Source organism: Anomaloglossus baeobatrachus, chromosome 11 (assembly GCF_048569485.1).
Source record: "Anomaloglossus baeobatrachus isolate aAnoBae1 chromosome 11, aAnoBae1.hap1, whole genome shotgun sequence".
Classification (NCBI taxonomy): Eukaryota; Metazoa; Chordata; class Amphibia; order Anura; family Aromobatidae; genus Anomaloglossus; species Anomaloglossus baeobatrachus.
In genome coordinates this window covers 168593945-168612480 of record NC_134363.1, presented here as the reverse complement: position 1 = coordinate 168612480, position 18536 = coordinate 168593945, and the positions used below count along the sequence as shown (strand labels likewise).

Genomic DNA, 18536 nt, shown 5'->3' with positions numbered 1-18536 from the left:
TGTGTATGTGTGTATGTATGTCCGGGATTGGCATCCGCACCGTCGCAGCTACAGCCACAAAATTTTGCACACTCACACTTCTGGACCCTGAGAGCGTCATAGGCTATGTTTTGAAAGGAACTTTTAACCCAGCTCTTTACAGTTATTCACCAAAAAACCTGCCTCCATTAAAGTGAATGGAGCTGGGAGCCACAGTGCAGCCAGAGCTTCAGAAGAATGCGCAGCCACGCCCTTATATGGAATGTTGGCGTGTCACAATGCAGCCAGGGAAAGAGGCAGACACAGACAGGGAAAGAGACAGACACAGACAGGGTAAGAGACAGACACAGACAGGGTAAGAGACAGACACAGACAGGGTAAGAGACAGACACAGACAGGGTAAGAGACAGACATAGACAGGGTAAGAGACAGACATAGACAGGGTAAGAGACAGACATAGACAGGGTAAGAGACAGACATAGACAGGGTAAGAGACAGACACAAAGAGACAGACACAGACAAAGACAGACTGACAGGGAAAGAGACAGACAGGGAAAGAGAGGGAAAGAGAGAGACAGGTTAAGAGACAGACACAGACAGGTAAAGAGACAGAAACAGACAAAGAGACAGACACAGGGAAACAGACAGACAGGGAAAGAGAGGGAAAGAGACAGACAGGGTAAGAGACAGACAAAGAGACAGACACAGGGAAAGACAGAGTGAAAGAGACAGACAGGGAAAGGGAGGGAAAGAGACAGACAGGGAAAGTGACAGAGATAGATAGACAGACAGGGAAAGAGATTGAGACAGACGGAGAAAGAGACAGAGACAGACAGGGAAAGAGACAGACAGACAAAGAGATAGAGAGAGAGAGAGACAGACAGAGATATATACAGAGGGGGAGACAGACAGAATGGGAGAGAAACAGAGACACAGTTACTATCCCGGACGTTAATACATCCTATTTATACATTCTATCCCGGGAATGTTAATACATTCTATTTTGTTAACAGCAGTTATTAACTCGGGCGAAGCCGGGTAGTATAGCTAAAATTATATATTATATATATTTTTATATATATATATATATATAATATATATATATAATATATAATATATAATATATAATATATATATATGTGCGTGCATTTAATATATATCTTATGAAACAACTTCAGTTCACAGTTACATTTCTGAATTGTTGGGAGTTTTCTTTTGCATCTTTAAAGCATAATTATTCCCCCCTTCATAAAAAAGCATTGCAAATGAAATGAACAAAAGTCAATAGTCACTTGGGACAAGCAATCATATCACCTTTGATTGACACTAAATAAAAAAAATTATGTATTTGGCTTCCTGCTGCTTTCTAGTGCATTAAGAATGAAGAAAATAGTGTAATTGTAATTCAGATAGAGCAGGACAGATGGCAGCTCCACCATATCACTGATCAATCACACTAAGTCTGGCACTAATGATTACACTTCTCCCATCTCTCTTTCTGTTACGGCTGTCTCCCTGTTTTTGGTGACTAGTGGCAGCTTGAGGACTGGAGCCCCTTATCTCTATCAGGGACTCTGCATTTAAATGTTGTTTCGTTTCCTTAGGTACTGAAGTAGTTAATGCCAGTTTTGACACCAGCTCTCCTGCAGTTGAGGTCAGCTGCACCTGCTCTGTAGACACAACCCCTTGTGCTTAAATAGCTAGGTCTCCCAGCAAGCTTTGCTGACTAGACAAAGCCATTTGTATGCAAGCCGCCTTGGTGGAAGGAGCTGCTGTGGATTCATCTGAAGTCAGATGCTCTCCATTTTGATTGTTTACTCCCTGTTTGTCTCCTTACCCTCCTGTCTTATTACTGCAGTGATGGGTTTAGTGATCTTCACCCGCCTTTCACTAGCCAGGGCATCTATATCTATACAGTTTCCCAGGGACTCAGGGTGCTGCTCGGCGACAGTTGTGGAGACTGTATAGGGACTAGCTACGAGAGTTGGGACAACTACAGGTCAGGATAGGAGGTGTGCATTTACCCTCTCACTAGTACCAGGGCCCACCGTTGTCATTGTTTCCCCAGTGTCCCCCTTGTCTGTGGTGTTTTTTAGGTGTGTTTTCAATTGTGCGTCAGACTTTGGTTGGTCTGAACTTGTTTCGCCACAGTCGTTGCAAGGCACTTTCCCCATCAATTCAATTTCTGTATTATCAACAAACTACTATTCTTAGCACCTTCAGTGCTACAGGTGTATAACACATTACTGCCTGTAGTATTTGTCCAATATTTTAGGACTTTCTCTTCCTCTCTCCATTACTGAGCTGTGATCTCTGACATCCTTCCCCTCTCCTAAACAACTTTAAACTGGCAGCTGTATTCCCTGCTTTTGCTTTTATTTTGGCTATGTCAGTTTCTCCTATTTGAATTTGACCTGTGAATTTTCATAAGATTTTACACTAACGTAATTTGCATTGAAACAATTTATTCATATATAATCAGAGGAGCTTTGAAGATATCATTCCATAATGGCACCAGAGGATTCAATCTACCCACTGCTTCCCATTCATGTATTCAAGACTGGATATTTGCTGTCACGCTGCATTAAGATATGGCCCAGGAGTAGTACAACGAAGTCATCAGAAGGTGGCAGCAGAGTAATGTCACGCTGTTTTAAGACGTGACTCGGAGTAGTACAGCAAAGTCACCACAAGATAGCAGCAGAGTAGTCAGACAGTCGAGTCAGCAACAGGAAGTCAAAACAATGTATGAGGAGTGAGCAAACTCAAAGTCAGAAGCAAGCAAAGGAATCAGGAACTGAACTGTAATAGAGAAAGCCAAAGGGAGAGACAAAGCCAAATCAGGGATGGGAGCGTAAGTCAAGTGCCGGAAGGTCCAAACTACAAACAAAAAAAAAAAAAAGGTATAACAAGCGGGACGGGGCCAGGGAAAGACAGATACAGGTTAGGTGGGAGAGGCTGCATGGCAGGACACATCGGATACCTCACCAGAGCAAGCTACATACACTATGAGACATAGACTATCACTGTCTCTGAACCAGAGGTGCAGCACCAAGATATAGCGTCCCGGAAACCAGAACAAGGCAGGGAGAAATTAACACCTGAAATGACAAGGTCAGAGCTGGGATATACTATAGTGGCAGATACCGGCCTAGATAATGACATTTGCCTATTACATTCACATGTGAACTCAACCATTGATAGTGTGCAAAGGTAAAAATTTTTATTTGTGTAACTATATCCATATCATATTTTTTTTTCTAAAAGTCAACCCAACCCAACCCCAAATCACATAATTCCTTTTAAGTCAAAGCATGCAGATGTATTGTATACGATCATCTCCTCCCCAAAATCGTGACTTAAGAATCCGATATTACTTTGGTTTTCGGGCAAGAATGAAATAGTAATCTCCATAATCAGCAACATCCATCTTAGATTTATCAATCCGTGGAGCATACACAGATTTCTCAATCTCGTAACCGGCTTCCTTGAAGGCCGCCTCCAGCTCTTCCTTCTTCGTGGTCATTGAAGCAAAATATTTTTTACCAACATTATAAAATGTAGCATTTAGGACACTTAAAATTAAAAGGCGACCTCCGGGTTTCACCAAGTCCTTTAAATTTTTCAGAGCTTCACAGTAGGACTTTATGTCTTTACACGGAGCTTCAAGACAGAGGCAAGAAATGAGACAATCCACCGGAGGTACGACCACAGGATCGAAGGGTTTTCTTTTCAGAGCGTCACATTTCAGGACTTCTTTCACCTTACTGCGGAGTTTCTCTGCCTTTTTGTTATAATCCTCCCTTCAATCATACAAGAATATAATGTTATATAGTGTAAATTGTGTGTTCTAGACATGATAACAGCAGATACCAGATCAAACTATGAGATTAAGTGTGGTGGTCTTATGTAGACAATCTCCATCCATACGTCCTAATAGGACAACACAGAGAAGCGGTCCTTCTTGGCCTCCTCATCAGTGGCATCATGGAGCGTTTAACAGGCTGGCCCTAGGATAGGAGATGGTGCGGTGTTGTGGCCACTGGCAATAAGTCTGCAGGAATGAGACTGAAAGAAAGCAAGAGACAGAGGCAGCTGGTGGAGATGTTGGGACAAGAGGAGATGGTAGCTGAGGTCGAGCCTAACCGTTCCCACAGTAACAGCGCAGGACCCTCGGTTGGGGACACCTTCACGGACTCCAACAAATCTGCAGGGGATGGGGTTTTTATGTCCCATCATACACTACACACTTTTGTGTCGCCCAGGGATAGGGGGTACTCAGAACCGGGCCAATGGGGTCACTTCTAGAGGTATCACGGTGGCGTGACCCGGTCTGTGAGCCCAAGCTCCCCAAGAAGAGGGGAATATGTAAAGGGAGATTGTCTGTGACGCCACCCGTGGGTTGCGGTAATGAGATTGTGGCACCGCCGCTGCCTCTGGGGACCGTACCCGGGACTGATGGTGTGGGGCAGCAAGGTGGGATCCCCTCCACGGGTAGGGGAGGTGTAGTCCCAGGGCCCAGTTGGGAGTTGTGGTGGTGGTAGGGATTGCAGGGAGTAGTGCACTCACAGTTCGGTTATCGTGGTGCTGGATGAAGCTGGATTGATGTGGAGGGTTAGGAACACAGATGGAAGAAATACTCAGAGTCTTTTGTAAGCCAAATTGCTGGTAACTGGTGCCCACGGATGCTGTGAGGACGGGTCCCACACCCGTGTGTGTTATTCTGGTGTTTATCTCCTGCCTGATGTCTGTGTCTGTGTCTGCTCCGTGCACAGGTCCAGACAGGATCCTGACAGTCGGCACCGGCGGGCCACTACCCTGCCGTGGTCCTCTTCGGTTCCCCACAAGCGGCTGGCCTATTCCTGAGGCCCTTGCTGCCACTTTTCCTAGCTCCACAATGGAGCTCCTTCCAGACTTCTCTCCTCCTGCAGACTGACTACAGCTCAAACTCTGCTCTGCCCTTCCTAAGCTCCTCTCACCCCCTCCCGTTTTCCTGGGGAGTGGGTGAGTAGGGCCTGATTGGCTGGTGTGTATCTGTGTGGGAAACTCTCCAAGGGAGAGTGAGATCTGCACCAAAAAGATGGATGCAGACCTCTGACACCCTTGTTTTGCCAGGGCGGCACACTTTCCCAGAGCACAGTGACATAAAGAATCTGTGGTCAGGGCTACGGTCGGAATCCATGGCGAGGACCCGCATCACCTGCATACGGGACGGGACACTTAACACCGACAGCAGGGTCCCACAATTGCTTCAGGGAAACATGTGTCAGCGCAAGGAGGAAGGTCTCATACATTTCTACAGACACAGGTGATTGCCTCTGATTCACCCGGGACCTGCTGGAGTCCATCCATGGCGGCAGAGAGCGGCACCTCCGATACACCGTAAGAACTTTGAGTAAATGGAACTTTGAACTGCAGCCCCGTGTCGTCCTTGTCATTGGCGGCGCCCCGCACTTCAGTACCATCAGCCGTCCCCATCCTCGCTGGGGCTTGCTCCACAAGTGGGGAGCTGGACTATCTGTGCTGCCTTAACATCAGCCCTGGAGGAGAGCAACATCTCGCAGCGGCGGCTAATCCCTGGCCGCACACCACAGGTGGCGCTGCAAAGCATCCCCCATTTCCATCCAACACCGCCCCTGGAAAAGGAAAAGTGGCAGGAAGGGTCGGTGGCGGAAGAGGCCGAGACCCCAGTCACCGCTGCAACTGGTGACATGCTTCCCTGGGACCCTTGCCCTCCTTACATCCCCCTCTACATCTTGCACCTGATTGTTTGTCATTTACATGTAGCCGACAGGGCCGTGAAGCCGGGTCAGGCCAGTCACAGCAACCCCACAAAACCACTGGCCCTGTGACGAGTAACCCCTTAGGCCCTGTGGGACTCCACACAAGCAGAGGTCAGCGCACGGGAATCACTATCCAAACAGAACAGGAATACAGAACTCTCTCTGGCGGTGGTCAGCAGACAGTAGGGGGGAAAAAAATGGTGTGGTGTCTTCCCATTGGTTGTAGCTGAATGATGGTAAGTTCAGCTGTAAGACACACGCCACCTACAGTCAGCCAGTGGTACTGCAGATGCCATGGAAACCCAGCTTAGTGGATGAGCAGAGCCTGCGCCCACCGGTGCCGCTGGCATCAACTCCTCTTCCATCACCAGCATTATCCATGGCATCAACCCGACGTCGCCTGGTGATCGATGCAGAACTCAATGGAGCGGACTCCGGTGGGGACAGGGACTTCCAGTTGACCCGACATCACTGAGGCGGGCCCCAGTCTTCCCGAGTGCCTGGGCTGTGGGCGACATTTCACCCCTCATTGATTCCCAGCGTCACAGTCCAGCATCGCTCCTTCTTGTGGCGCTCTGCAGCAAAGGAGAGAGCATTCGCAATGCTGGGCTATGACGAGTGGTGAAACGCCGACCACAGCCCAGTCACGCAGGAAGACTGGGGCCGGCCACAGTGATGTCAGATCGGATCTCAGACGTCATGGAGCCCAGAAGGGGGGGGGGGGAAGAGTGTGTTACTGCATGGAGATGAGCAAACCACGATAGCGCAGCTCAGAGGCAGAATGTGCTACACAAAATATTTGACAAAAGCCTTCTCTATGAGTTTTACAGCAATGTGGCCACCAATGCTACAGTCATATGAAAAAGTTTGGGCACCCCTATTAATGTTAACCTTTTTTCTTTATAACAATTTGGGTTTTTGCTATTTCAGTTTCATATATCTAATAACTGATGGACTGAGTAATATTTCTGGATTGAAATGAGGTTTATTGTACTAACAGAAAATGTGCAATCCGCATTTAAACAAAATTTGACCGTTGCAAAAGTATGGGCACCTCAACATAAAGTGACATTAATATTTTGTAGATCCTCCTTTTGCAAAAATAACAGCCTCTAGTCGCTTCCTGTAGCTTTTAATGAGTTCCTGGATCCTGGATGAAGGTAGATTTGACCATTTCTGTTTACTAAACAATTCCAGTTCAGTTAAGTTTGATGGTCGCCGAGCATGGACAGCCGCTTCACATCATCCCACAGATGTTCAATGATATTCAGGTCTGGGGACTGGGATGGCCATTCCAGAACATTGTAATTGTTCCTCTGCATGAATGCCTGAGTAGATTTGGAGCGGTGTTTTGGATCATTGTCTTGCTGAAATATCCATCCCCTGCGTAACTTCAACTTCGTCACTGATTCTTGCACATTATTGTCAAGAATCTGCTGATACTGAGTTGAATCCATGCGACCCTCAACTTTAACAAGATTCCCGGTGCCGGCATTGGCCACACAGCCCCAAAGCATGATGGAACCTCCACCAAATTTTACTGTGGGTAGCAAGTGCTTTTCTTGGAATGCCGTGTTTTTTTGCCTCCATGCATAACGCCTTTTTGCATGACCAAACAACTCAATCTTTGTTTCATCAGTCCACAGGACCTTCTTCCAAAATGTAACTGGCTTGTCCAAATGTGCTTTTGCATACCTCAGGTGTCTCTGTTTGTGGCGTGCTTGCAGAAACGGCTTCTTTTGCTTCACTCTCCCATACAGCTTCTCCTTGTGCAACGTGCGCTGTATTATTGACCGATGCACATTGACACCATCTGCAGCAAGATGAAGCTGCAGGTCTTTGGAGGTGATCTGTGGATTGTCCTTGACTGTTCTCACCATTCTTCTTCTCTGCCTTTCTGATATTTTTCTTGGCCTGCCAGTTCTGGGCTTAACAAGAACTGTACCTGTGTTCTTCCATTTCCTTACTATGTTCCTCACAGTGGAAACTGACAGTTTAAATCTCTGAGACAACTTTTTTGTATCCTTCCCCTGAACAACTATGTTGAATAATCTTTGTTTTCAGATCATTTGAGAGTTGTTGTGAGGAGCCCATGATGCCACTCTTCATAGGAGATTCAAATAGAGCAACTTGCAAGTGGCCACCTTAAATACCTTTTCTCATGATTGGATACACCTGCCTATGACGTTCAAAGCTCAGTGAGGTTACAAAACCAATTTAGTGCTTTAGTAAGTCAGTATGCACCGGTCAAATTTTGTTTAAATGCGGATCGCACATATTCTGTTAGTACAATAAACCTCATTTCAATCCAGAAATATTACTCAGTCCATCAGTTATTAGATATATGAAACAGAAATAGCTGTTGCAAAAACCCAAATGGTTATAAAGAAAAAAGGTTAACATTAATAGGGGTGCCCAAACTTTTTCATATGACTGTAAGTAGTGAACCATCCCTTTAAGTTTATGTAAATTTTAAAATGGCATTATTACCCATTTCCTTCCAGTTCACACACAAATTTGATGATGTGAGTCCAGTCAAGAGCATCCGGGTCCTTCTTCAGCCATTTTTGGATTTCGGCACGATTTTGCTCAAGGAAATCTGAGACGATAATTTTATCAAACACTTCACAAGCCGAGAGGAGGTGATAAATGGTGGGTCCGGTGCCGATATCAAGCAGCGTGTCCCCTCTTACTCCACCTTGCAAAACAACACAACATGCAAAATATCAGATTAAAAAGTATAATAATGAGATATAACACGTAGGGAGCACAAAGCAATTCTACGTAAGGGTAAGGGGATGATGACTTATGTAAAGACCATTTATATGAGCAAAGATAGAAAATGTGTACAGTCAATGGCTTTCATGTCTGCATCTCAGATCAAGGCTTCTGTCTTCTCTCTATCTTCCAGGGTCGATCTTCTGATCTTAACGTGGTTGTCCACTATTAGGACAACCCCTTTTGATGCCACAGATTTTCCTCTGGTAAAATAATATAGCCTATACTCACCTCCCGTACCGGCACCCTTCCAATGGTGTCCAAGCTCACATGAGGCTGTGACGTCATGCAAGCCCTGCATCCAATCAGCCCTGGCTTCTGTCTCCCCAACGTCAGACCAAACGAGTTAATCAACAGGAAGTGGCTGTGCTCACTTCCTGTTGATTGTTCATTTGTTCTGAAGGCAGAGTGTCACATGGTATGTAATGACAGGACAGAGGCCCCTAGGTTGGCCCTCAGACTTGAGACCCTGTGCTGTCCCTTATCTTGGAGGTAGGCTTGATGGTAACCAGGTCCGAACTCCCAGCATGATCCTAACTCCTGTCCGAGGCCTGATCTTACGCCCCCTCTCTACTGGAAAAAAGCCATGCTTTAAATAAGGAGGAGACAGCTGCACATGGCAATTAGCAACCTGAGCTCTTAGGTCCTGCTTACCAGTCTGTAGGAATTAACTCCTACAAAGCTGAAGACCAGTGAACCTGAACCCGCCGATGCCCGACTCTGGCTGACCAAGCCAGAAGCCTCAAGTTGCTAGTCAGACTCTGGGGTGTGAACAGAGTCTGACAACGCCGTACTAGCAGGTGTGTGCAGATCTGAACATCACATGACACGGCGAGACAGTAACAGGCACCGATTGGATGTAGGACTTGCGTGACGTCACAACCCCACATGAGCTCCGGTAACGCGAGCCCAGACATCACTGGAATGGCACCCCGGTACGGGAGGTGAGTATAGGCTTTATTATTTTACCTGGAGGAAAGATGGGGAAATCAGAAGGGCTTGTTCTTGTAGTGGACAACCCCTTTAATGTGGAAGAACGTTACGGGTCCACGTAGAGAAGGGAGCTGAACCCCAAGAGCTTTAGGAGGAACTGGAATACTGGCTACATGCCACCTTGCCCAACTTGCGTGCCCAATGCACAAAGCTTCTCACAGCCATCATAGCAATGGATCACCAATGCTATATTGATCCCAATGGTTATCAACAAGCACAGATAGTTGTGATGATCGGGTGCCCACTTAAAGACTACCTGTCACCAGTCTGTGGTTGCCCAATTTATTCAACCCCTTCACAACTGGACGATTTTGCACTTTTGTGTTCTTCCTCTCCTTCTTCATAGAGCCATAACTTTATTTGTCTATCCACATTTATGGGCTTGTTTTTTTGTGTAATTATTTATACTTTTGAAAGACCATTAATTTTATTATGTGATGCACTGGAAAGTGGGGAAAATATTCCAAGTGCATTAATATTGCAAAAAAAAAAAAAGTGCAGTTCTACAATGTTTTTTTTACATTGCCATGTTCACTATATAGTAAAATTGACCTGGCAGTACGATTTCCCAGGTCAGTGCAAGTACGAAGATACCAAGCACGAAAAGTTTTTTCTTTTATTTAAGTGACGAAAAAAAAAAAAAAAAATTGCTTGTGTCACAATTTTTTGAGACTCATAAGGCTTACAATTTTCATGATATGGGGCTGTGTTTGGACCTGCTTTTTTGCACCCTGAGCTGACGTTTTTACTGACACCATTTTGGGGTGGATGCAATGTTTAAATCACCTCTTATTGCAATTATGAGGTGGCCAAAAAAACAATTCTGCTGGTTTGATTTTTTTCTCATTATGGTGTTTACTGATCAGATTAACTTATTTTATATTTTTATAAATTGGTCTTAAGAATGCAGGGATACTAAATATGTGTATTTTTTGTTTTATTTTTAATGGAGCTAAAGGGGGGGGGAATTTACATTTTTTTTCATTTTTTTAACTTTTTACTGTATTTAATAGTCCTTTTAGGGGACTTGAAGTTGCAATAGTCTGATTGCTTGTGCGATACATAGCAGTTAATAATACAATATCGATCATTAACATGTCACAGCTCACCTCCTCCCCACTCTGGTGCAACGACTGATAACACCGCTATAAACAGTAGATAGCACAGGATCCACCTTTCACAATAGGCGATGTCACAGTTCACCTTCCCCCTCCTGTACAATGATTGATTATACCTCTCTATATAGCTAACACAGGATCCACCATTCACAATAGGTGATGTCACAGTTCACCTCCTCCTCCCGTACAATGACTGATAACTCTATATACAGTAGATAAAACAGGATCCAGCATTCACAATAGCTGTTGTCACAGTTCACCTTCTCCCCCTCTTGTACAATGACTGATAACACCTCTATAAACAGCTAACACAGGATCCACCATTCATAATAGGTGATGTCACAGCTCACCTACTCTTCCTGTACAATGACTGATAACACCTCTATATACAGTATATAATGTTGGTATATGCAACAGATGAGGACTTCTTTGTATGTGTGAAGGAGGACTTTATGCCAATCTAACAGTAGATGGTGATGTTGTGTACAGTTTCCTTACTCACTGTATTGTAAAAAGTCTTGTTTTCTTCCTGGTTTTGCTTCCTATTCCTGATGCAATGCTGTATGATTGTGCATGTTATTACCTCATGTTCTCAGAAGTAATAAGCTTGTTATCCCATGTAATCTACTCTGTGAACTTTGTTCTGCAACTGGGAAGCTAGAAGCTGTGCAATATATAACACAAAATCCTCCATTCACAATAAGTGGTATCACAGCTCACCTCCTCCCCATCACAATCACCTTTTCCCCATTGATTGCATGTGCATTAAATACTTCAATGCAGTTCAATCTATTGCTTCAAATGTCTATATGACCAACAAAAAGTAGCAGTCTAATATTCAGCCTAGCGGTTAGTATGAAAATTGCAAACTTTTTTTTCTTTTTTACATAAATTGTGATATGAAATGACGCCAATGTAATATGTATGGCCAGTGGATGGAACACTCCATTAAATATAGTTTGTAGCCAAATACATTTTACTTACTAAATTAATGATATCAGCAATCATTACACGCTATATAAGACAATAAAACTATTTCAAACTATTGACATTTTGGAATGCAATGGAATAATATATGTAAATATTCACTCACCTTTAGTGAAAGTTTCATATAGATTTCGTATGACAAATTCCGTCCATTCTCCTACAAGCACGCCTCCCTTCGCCGCATAGTACGTCTGGAAGTAATCTCTGGGGTCAAATTCATCAATGTAGGTTTGTTGGGAGGTAAAAGGGGCGGCCATGATGTTCTGTCCTCAGATCCTCTGTTAGTCTCTTAAAATCAGAGAATACCAATATTAACCCTTTCCCTCAAACAATGAGATATTTTGCTAATTAAAGAAGTTGTCTAGTTACCAAAACTAATTTTTTGTTTCTTCTCCTAAGGCTATGTGCCCACAGTGCTTTTTTTTTCAGCACAAAAAAAAAAAAAGCTGTTTTTTTTGTGCTTTTTTTCCGGCTTCTTTTGCTGTTGCTCTCACTTGGCAAAAAAAAACAAAACATTATTTATGCTGCTTTTTTTTTCTGCAGGTGTCAGCACAAAAAAGCTGCTTTTTTGTGCGTCTTTTCATGCTTCTTTTTGCTGTTGCTCTCACTTAACATAAATAATGCTTTTTTCTGCCTCTTTTTCTGCAGGTGTCAGCAGCCAAATTTGTGCCCACAGTGCTTTTTTTTCAGCACAAAAAAAAGCTGCTTTTTTGTGCTTCTTTTCATGCCTCTTTTTGCTGTTGCTCTCACTTAGCATAAATAATGCTTTTTTCTGCCTCTTTTTCTGCAGGTGTCAGCAGCCAAATTTGTGCCCACAGTGCTTTTTTTTTTACAGCACAAAAAAAGCTGCTTTTTTGTGCTTCTTTTCATGCTTCTTCTGTATTGAGACAGGGAAAAAAAGCAGAAAAAAAGCAGAAGCAATTGACACGTCACTTCTTTTTTCAGCAACAAAAAAAAAAAAGCAAGGAAAAAAGAAGCACTGTGGGCACAGCATGCCACGATTCTCATAGACTTTGCTGGGATGCATTTTCCTTGCTTTTTATTGGTTAAAAAAAGCAAGGATAAAAGCATGAAAAAAAGCTCTGTAGGTACAAGGCCTTAATCTTGATATTATTTGTATCTCCACACATCTATTATGTTATTTTAGCAATATTATCTTTTATCGTGCTCTAGCAGCACGTCCTCATTGCTGCCTCCAGCTCTAATGGGGTTAATCACTCTCTTGACTTCCTGGGATCTTTTTCTACAATTTCCATGATGCTTTGCAGTGGCCTATAGGCCTATATCTATCTCACCCACTCAGCACTCCACCCAAACTCCTCCCTGCCATCTTCCCTGCACCTGCTGCATGTTATTGAAGCAATGAGAGAAATCACATCAGTGACACAGCAGCTGCTCCAAGCTTTGGACAACCAGGGGGAGAAAGCAGCCATCTTCTGCTCTTTCTGATATAGTTCATAGTGTGTGTATATATTATATTATAAATGTATACTGAAATATAGAGAGATATCCAACTCTATATGCCTCTCTATGATTCTGCATACATACACAGTATATGTAGAGGCCCTTGTGCAGTAACAATATATGGGCCCTTTTCATTCTAATAGCTCCTCATAACTGCACAATTCCACCTTCTGTGGAGGTATACGTGGCCCCCTGACGTCCCGGGCCCCTGTGCGGCTGCACAGATTGCATTTTTTTTCTTATACATACCCACATACAAATGTATATATATTCATATAAATATTTTAGACTTCAATGTCCTGTCAGATATGTCTATGCTGTCAGTTAATGATATATATGTATATGATATAACGTATTGTTTTGATTATAAGTTGCACTTTTCCTCCCAAAAATTTGAGGGGTGGGGTGCATCTTAAAATCCGAATGTAGCTTACCAGGGGTTGGTAGAAAGGAGTCACAGGAGGCCGGGGCAATGCTGTGCACTCTGCTGCAGACGCTGCCCTGTCCTGCTGGGGGCTGTGGGTGCCGCTCTGTCCTGGGGCTCACTGCGGGCGATGAGGCAGGGGCCATTCTGAAGATGTCAATGATGAGGGCCTCAAATAATGGCGCCTGGAGTCGACGTGTGCGCAGATGGAGCTCTCGACTCAAGATCTACTCTGCGCACGTGCCACCTCCGGCCTATTGATGTCCCAGCAGCGGACTTAAGGAAAATGGCGCGTGCACAGAGCACATCTCGGCTGGTCATTGAGGCAATAACTCAATTTGCACACGAGACGTCTTCAGGCACCATTTCTTTAAAGCCTGCACCACGAACATCTGCAGAATGGCCCATGCCGCAGCGCCCGTCGCTGCCCCCAGGACGGAGCAGCGTCCACAACCACCGCCAGGACAGAGCAACGCCTGTCGCCACCCCCAGGACAGGGCAACGTCCGCAACCACCCCAGGACAGAGCAGCACCTGCAGCCACCCCCAGGACAGAGCAGCACCCGCAGCCACCCCCAGGACAGAGCAGCACCCGCAGCCACCCCCAGGACAGAGCAGCGCCTGCGGCCGCCCCCAGGACAGAGCAGCACCCGCGGCTGCCCCCAGGACAGAGCAGCGTCTGCAGCCTCAGCACAGCGCCACCGCCCACAGTGAGCATCTGGGCCCCCCTTTGTACTGCCCGCAACATCGCCATACTCTAGCACTACCCCTGCCTCCTGTGACCCCAATCCACCACCGGATTATTAAATGGACCCCATGTTTATTTTTTTTTTTACCTTGTTTTTTTCTCCAAATTTGGGCTGCGTCTTATAATCCAGTGCATCTTATATAACAAAATATACGTGACTCACACCACACACAGGGAACGACTGCTGCTTTCTCTCTTCCTCCAGATGTAAGCGATTTTTTTACAAATACAGAGTGAAGTAGCTGCTGATTGGACAAAGGGTTCACGTAACACTATTATGCGTGTTTGTGTTCGGGAGTGACAGAGCCGACACTGCTGGTGTGACGCCCTGGACCCCAGGGGTCACAGTATAACACCACACACATACACACCCCCTCCCCTGGTAGGGAATATCCGTCAAACAAAAACCCTTGTTGCCTCCTCCAGGGTCTGATGTCCATACCAGGTGGGGCGGAGCCAGGTGGTTGGCCCCACCCACCAAGGAGTTCACAGGCCTGGAGGCGGGAAAAGTAGTCAGTCAAGTTAGGGAGTTAGTTGAGTTGCAGTCACGTTCAGAAGTTGAGTGTTGGAGGGTGAAGTGGAGAGACTGTAAGTGTCTGGGTCGAAGCCCAGGCACTGTCAGCAAGGTCGGCAGATGGTGGTGGCCATCTGCAGGAGTTAGTGGATGTCTGCGGAACCATAGGACCGGGGTCGGGCGGTGGCCCGCCGGTACCGAACCGAGGAGCGGAGTGAAGCTAAGCACCAAGGCAGGGTACTCAGACCCCGACTAGGCTCGGAAGCCGCCATAACGGTCAAATTCTCTGATTGCGGTCTGGACCTCAGGGGTTCATTCCCACCCAAGTCCCGTCAGAAGGCAATAGCCCAACCCGTCCGGATAAGAGCCACCACCAACGGCCAGAGATCCAAGGGCCAGCGCCTGCGGGCAAAATGGGCTCTCCCGACACGTACAAGCCGGGGAGCGGACCACCCGCGGGAATCCATAGGGGTCAAACACTTACACACAGGTGCAGGGAAAGACAGCCCTCAACCCGTCCGGGGAGAGTGAAGACGCCGCAACCGACTGCGGGCCCCCCGTCCATCCAGCCGTTTGGTTTACTAGAGACTCTGTCATTGACTATCTGAGTGAGTACACCAGTGCCATCCGGCACAGTGCTGCACTGCTGCCCCGCATCCGCGCTGCCTCCCCGCATCGGCACCTGCACCTTGCCCCTACCCACCAACTATTCATCCATCCCCCCAACTGGGGCCCTGGGACCAACCGCCCCTACCCGCGGAGGGGCCAACACCTCAGCTGCTCCCCGCCATCGCTCCCGGGAACCCCCGTCACCAGCAGCGGTGGTGCTCACCGTCACCACAACCCCGTGATTGGCGTCACAACCGACATCCCACCACCAAACCTACCCCTTTTCACTCGTGGGCGAGGAGGCGATGCTCGCGCCCCCCAGGTCCGGCCCCGTGCTCGAGCCACCGATTAGCCGAAGCACCAGACCCGAGCGCCAGAGATCCCCCCAGGCGAGCGGCGTTCCCGAAAAAAACCCTCTCCGCCCGCGACACTGGAAGTATGTTAATTATATACTTGATGTCACATGACCTCCCATTCCCGACATGTGATGTGAGACTTGTACCCTAACTAAGGACAAACCCCTTTAAATTATTCCATTTATCCTATTGTCTTTTAGCATGGTGGTTTTACATGAGATGACGCACGGCACCCCGCTCTCATGTCACCTGATGCACAGACTGCAATCATGGGCACAACATTGTTAAAAACAATTTTTGCATCCTATATTACAGTGGTGGTTCAGTACATGTCCAGTAATTTATATTTATGGCCTTTCCTATGGATAGGTCATCACTGGGGTGGCGGAAAAACATCTGGCACCGTCACTGACCAGCTGTTATCAGCACAAAGGGCAGGGAGAGGCGCTCAGTACCATAGCAGAACATAACAGCGCCGCGGTGTGGTACTGTAGATGCAACCATTTTTTTCAATTAGGGCAGATGTACATTATCCATCCACCATACAGGTGACTGAGCTATCGTGTTCTGATCTGCTGCTGTACACAACTGGCTGCCATTGGTGCTAATAGCTGATTGTCTGGGTTGCCGGGTGTTGCACCTACACTTATCTTATACTAGCTGTAGTACCTGGCATGCCCGGCATAGTACATGTCTCTCTGTCTCTCTCCCAGTCTCTGCCTGTGTCTGTCTTTTTCTCTTTCTCTCTGTATCTCTTTCCCTGTCTGTCTCTTTCTCTGTCTGTCTCTTTCCCTGTCTATCTCTTTCCCTGTCTGTTTCTTTCCCTGTCTGTCTCTTTGCCTGTCTGTCTCTTTGTCTGTGTCTATTTGTGTCTGTCTGCTTCTTCCCTGTCTGTTTCTTTCCCTGTCTGTTTCTTTCCCTGTCTGTCTCTTTGCCTGTCTGTCTCTTTGCCTGTCTGTCTCTTTGCCTGTCTGTCTCTTTCCCTGTCTGTCTCTTTGTGCCTGTCTCTTTGTCTGTGTCTATTTGTGTCTGTCTATCTCTTTTCCTGTCTGTCTCTTTGTCTGTCTGTATCTGTCTGTCTGTCTCTTTCCCTTTCTGTCTCTTTCCCTGTCTGTCTCTTTGTATATTTGTCTGTCTGTCTCTGTCTCTGTCTGTCTCTTTCCCTGGCTCCATTGTGACACGCCAACATTCTTTTGAAGTTCTGCCTACATTGTGGCTCCCAGCTCCATTGACTTTAATGGAGGCAGTTTTTTGGCGAATAACTGTAAAGCGCGGGGTTACAATTTCCCCTCCAAACATAGTCCATGACACTCCCTGAGCCAAGTGGGGTGTTTGTGTGCAAAAGTTCGTGATTCTACATGCGACGGTGTGGATTCTTTTAGCAACATACATACATACAGACATACATACAAACATACATATACTCAGCTTTATATATTAGATTTATGACATAACATAAATCACAGAGAATGAGACCAGGTCTGTGCTTCAGAAGGGCCCACCATCCCCAGAGACTACTCCAGCTGGATGTGCATCTGAGGACGCACATCTAGAGAGAGTGTGTATCGGCACAGAGACGCTTTGGGTCCCTGCACTAATGACCAATCAGAGGCCGGCAGCTAACGTCGGTGTACCCATGACTGGGAGCACAGGCCACTTGAGAATTGTGAGAGAATCAGATCGATTATGGCAATGACACTCAGCTCACACTCAAATCCGAGTTTGATCAGAATGTCAGCTGTGTGTGATCCGATTCTCTCACATGAGAGAATTGTATCACAGGTGCGGAGAAGATGGAGAACTTAATTTCTACATGTTCTCCATTTTCTGAGTCTGTGGAAATCTGACTGAACTCGGATAACATCCGTTATGTGAGAGCTAGTCCCTAGCAGAGGTGTGCCGCCCCCGTGCCAGCAGCTCGGATCCGGATCCGCAGTGTGGCTCGAGGGATTCTACCGGACCCGGGGGTCGCGCGGACACTTCAAATAAAAGGGGATGTACTTGTACGGGATTTGCCGTAAACTGTCTGTGACGCCACCCACGGTGTGTGGTGAGATGTGGCACCACCACTGCTGTTGTGGGGGCACCCGGGGGTCGATGGGATGGCAGCTGGATGTTAACCCCTCTGTGGGTAGGGATGGATGCCCCGGGACCCAATGTCTCTTATGCTGAGGATGGTGGCGGCAGGGGCCGGCGCGCCCGGTCAGACCGGGGGTTGTTAGTTTACTCACGATTAAATGTATCACACAAGTCCAATGGTAAACCAAGGTGCTGGTGTCCGGCCGCTGCAGACGGGTGTATCTGGTCCCACACCCGAGCTGATGGTCTGTGTCACTTTCCTCTGCACTCTGTGTTTTTGTGTTGTGGACTTCCTGGTGTGAAACACGGGAGTCCGCTCCCGATCCTTTGGTTGGGAGCTGTGCCCGCTGACGCTGGCCAGTGGGATCTCCCGGGCCCTAGCGGATGCCCTTTATCCCCCGCGGTGGGCGGTTGTCTGCTTTTGAGACTTTGGTTGGGACAGGACCTATAATCCTGCCCTCAATTGGTTAATTAGCTAGGCCGTTGGTTCCGGTCCTGGCTTCAGGGTCCAAGTACCCCCTCAGTGCACGGTTTCCGGGTCGGTTCTCCGGTGTCAGTACCGGCGAGCTCCAACCTTGCCCCGGTCCACCTCGGATCTCCAGCAGCCGTCTTCCCGTCTCCTGTCAGACACGGACCACCGTCTGCCACCTAGCCAGTACGCCGGGGCTCCAACCCCGACGCCTTTCCTTTCTGACTTTGAGCTTC

At 46.8% G+C, this 18536-nt stretch overlaps 1 protein-coding gene across 2 annotated transcripts in view; it reads right to left on the bottom strand.

Annotated features, from left to right (window-relative positions):
* Window positions 1-3180: 3180 nt before the first annotated feature.
* The window catches only part of LOC142257259 (nicotinamide N-methyltransferase-like), a 26499-nt gene continuing 11143 nt past the window's right edge, over window positions 3181-18536 (bottom strand). For both annotated transcript variants that reach the window (XM_075329419.1, XM_075329418.1), the window contains exons 2-4: window positions 11745-11926; window positions 8253-8460; window positions 3181-3782 (exon numbers count right to left, since the gene is read on the bottom strand). In XM_075329419.1, the coding sequence (XP_075185534.1) occupies window positions 3353-3782; window positions 8253-8460; window positions 11745-11895 (789 nt within the window). In that variant the 5' untranslated portion in view covers window positions 11896-11926 and the 3' untranslated portion in view covers window positions 3181-3352. The remainder of the gene's footprint in view (window positions 3783-8252; window positions 8461-11744; window positions 11927-18536) is intronic.